The sequence below is a fragment of the Ovis aries genome, chromosome X (assembly GCF_016772045.2).
Source record: "Ovis aries strain OAR_USU_Benz2616 breed Rambouillet chromosome X, ARS-UI_Ramb_v3.0, whole genome shotgun sequence".
NCBI lineage: Eukaryota > Metazoa > Chordata > Mammalia > Artiodactyla > Bovidae > Ovis > Ovis aries.
The window spans coordinates 35,041,812-35,045,459 of record NC_056080.1 but is presented as its reverse complement, the minus strand read 5'-3'; the positions used below and the strand labels follow the sequence as shown (position 1 = coordinate 35,045,459).

Below are 3,648 nucleotides of genomic sequence, written 5' to 3'. Positions count from 1 at the left end.
TCACCTCAAAAATGCCACTCTGCACATAGGTTACTTTAAATTGAAGGTACCTGAAAAACAGTTGATGAAAGAAGGACTCTGACTCTCATTTGTTCCCCTGAAAGCAGGAGATAAATCTCCCTCAGAAAGGCATGCTTCCTGTACCAAGAGAGTAGAAGACATTTTACCATGAGACACAAAAAGTTTAGGGCCAAGAAGGATGTATAAACAAACCCTGTTTCTTCTTCAAGACTTACTACCACTAGGCCATATCCCATTATTATGTCAATTCAACCAGAAATACAAATTTATAGTTTCTTTGTGTGAAAGATACAAAAGCTTCCTGCTCTCGTCATTTCTTTGAGTCTCATATATTTGTGATGCTCCAATACAAACACTGAATTTGTTTTTCTGATGTTTATCTTTTTTTTACAAGGGGAACTCAGGGAAGGACCAAGAGGGAAAACTATTTTTTCTCTCCTGCTCCTTCCATGGCACTTTGTTACACATTTTCATTCATTTTATCCCTAACGAAACTTTAATTCTTATTTATTTTCCAAATTACACTGAACACAGTTTAATTGAAATTCCCTTTGAATGAAGTGAGCACTGGCTCTCCCAGGTGATGGCCAATTATTAACCCGGTGACTTTTGGGTAGCCCATCATCTAGTTTCATGTAAAATTAACTCCTACTAAAGGACCTGAAGTTTCCCAACGTCCCAAGTTGCCACATCTAATTGCAATAACACTTTGACAATCTCATAGGATTGCCCACCTCTACCCACTGACTCCTTCATTTTACTAATTGTTTAGAATATAAGATTCCACCACTGTCCTTAAAGGATTACTGTTTTTATATGTTAAACTCCATGGGCAGGTCCTGAGTACTTCACATTCCCAGTATTAAAGCTAAGCTTTACGAAGAGTAGGTAGTCACTGAAGGCTGGGGGAATAAATGGTTCAGTGAGTGTGAGATTCAATTTATTAACATTTATTTCTTACACACTGTTGAAAGAACTAGAAAATTCATGTACATTTCATTTACTTTTACAAAACAAGAACTAAAAGGGATAAGAATGCCTTAATATCTTTAGACTTTCTTCTCTTTCCTTATTGATCCAAACTATCTTAATACTGATCCATCACATTTCTAAGAGAGTGTGTATAGCAATGCCATATTCTTATTACAGGTGACAAAGTAAGACGGTTTCACAATTTGTTCTATGAAACAACAAAACTCTTACTTTAAACCTCATTATAACATTAAACGTGTGACCAGTATCATTCAAAAACTTGAAGATTTTGAAGGCAATTAAATCTATATTGAAAGAAACAACAGGGACTTTCCTGGTAGCCTGGTGGTTAAGACTCCATGCTTCCATCACAAGGGCATGAGTTCAATTTCTAGTAAGAGAAAGAAGATCCCTCATGCTATGCAATGTGGCCAAAGAAATAGTAAACATTCATTTAAAAAATAAACAAAATAAACAATATTTGAATAGTACATACATCAAAAATAGATAACTAATGAGACCAAAATAACTAAATAAAAAGTTAAAAATTAAACATACAAAATAGGAAGACATAGGCACAAATACTGTCTTCCTTTCAGCCCCACCTCAGAGATAAATTCTACAAACACTAACTGCCTTTTTCAACAATGCATGAAGAAACTATCCCTGACTCATTTAGCTGTTGGAGAAGCTGCTAGCCTTGGCACTAGAATTTGTAGTGGCAACTTCTGACTCAGGCTCTCTCTTCTTCATCTTGCAGAGCATCCTCATATTGAGATGTGAAAGAACTTGGGTCAGTCCCATTAACTTTGGCCAGAAACTCCAGGACCTTAATCTTGGTGGTTTCAGCATGAGCTCTGAGGATCAACAGGAACTCAAATCCTGCAGGATCAGTGTTGAACACCTGCCAGTATTCCAGATATTTTTCCTTCACAAGATCTTCAGTGATGAGCTTCCTGGGCTCCCCAAAGATGCAGTGATTCATCCCAGAATATATTCCAGTCACATTAAGAACTTCCCAGGCTTTGTCCTCTGTGGCACAGTTGCCCTTCATGAAGATCACATTCAGGATAAGTATCAGGATGTTGGTCTTGGGCAGGTTCCCTTCACTGTGCTTTATCTCATCATAGATGAGGCCCAATTTAATGAGGAGGCGATAGCAGTGATTGGTACGATCCACTTCCATCAGATCAAGGCCAAAGAGCATCATCATGCGTTCAGAGGCTCTCAGAAAGATCTCAGGGAAGTGGACTTCACACTTGTTGATGATAATCTTCAACGTATCTGCCTTTGTTATCGACTCTTTCATTTGATACTTAAGCAGCAGGAAATTCACCAGTAAATTCACCAGCAAATTCACTTCCTCATCTAGAACATATATAGGCACACTCCTGGGGTCTAGCAGAGCCAGTGAAGTGCCTGGACTACTCTCTTCTTCCTGGATCATGTAGCCCTCTTCTGATTTGATGGATGAGGTGGCTGTAATGGCAGTGGAAGATGCACAGAAACTCTGACAACCTTCAGGAGTACTGGGAATACCAGCACCGGGATACTCCTTCAAATGGCCAGGCATTAGAAGATGGGAGGGGAGATGGGTCTCCTCCAGTGCGTTGGAGACCTGTGCAACTTCCAGGGACTGAGACTGGATGCAGGTCCGAAGGCATTGATCATGGGAGCATTGTGACTCTCTGGATGCTGAGGCATGATGACTCTTGCTGGTAACAGACAAGAGTATTGTCAAGAAGGAGAACAAAGGGGAAGCACCACCTAACCAAAAGAAAGCAGATGTGAGTGGCCTCATCTGGTAAGCTCCACTGTGCTGGCTCAGATAAAAGCTGCCTCCAGTGGACTTCTAACAACAGTGCTAAATGGCTTCATGGGTCTCTTGACCTGGTGGTGAATAAGTCTCCAAAAACATGAAGGAGGAAGTGTGAATATTCCTCAGGGTACAGTCAGCCAACTCGAGTGGATAATTCTCAGGGATCACACACAATAGGAAATTGTGAGTGGGCTCTGTAGAGCCACTTCTGTTTGGAAGAGTGTGGTTCTATTAGTCCTTCCTCAGGTCACACTTTGTCATTGGACAAGGCTTTGGTCACCTCCTCTATACTAACATAAGGCTGTCCCTTTAAGACCAAAATCACATCCCCTAAGACAATTGAGAGGCAAGTGTGGTGTTACCTCCTTGAGAAACCCAACCTGGGTTTTCCCAGAGTAGATATCAGAGCTAGATTCTGTGCACATTATCAGTATGGTTTCAGTGTCCTCCACGTTTTCACTCATTTGCCTTGCTTTAAATCCAGGCAATTCCTGGAATGTCTTTTTATGCTAGTATGGGAATCTTCCTCAGAACAAAACCTCCACCTACTGAGATCTGGAGAAGGGCATTAGGGCACCTGAAAGCCCTGTCTGTAGCCTCTCAGCAGTGACAATGGAGCAGGGTTGCACTTTTTGTGATCCTGACTTTCCTTCAGTTATCATTAAAGGTCCTTCTCTTGCCTATTGGTGGGGCTTTAGGTCTGACCATTCTGCAAACGGATGTCAATCCCTTTGCATACAAGAATGCCTTATCATTCTGAGTTACTCCAGGGTAAACTGCGGAAAGACACTCCATCAACCTCCACAAGGGCTTCCCTGTGCCAGTAGCAAAAGCCA

At 41.1% G+C, this 3,648-nt stretch overlaps 1 protein-coding gene across 1 annotated transcript; it reads right to left on the bottom strand.

Annotated features, from left to right (window-relative positions):
- Positions 1 to 1,726: 1,726 nt before the first annotated feature.
- Positions 1,727 to 2,794, bottom strand: LOC101121400 (melanoma-associated antigen B16-like). Its single transcript, XM_012107757.3, has one exon. It carries the CDS (start codon positions 2,792 to 2,794, stop codon positions 1,727 to 1,729), a length of 1,068 nt encoding a protein of 355 aa, XP_011963147.2.
- Positions 2,795 to 3,648: the final 854 nt, after the last annotated feature.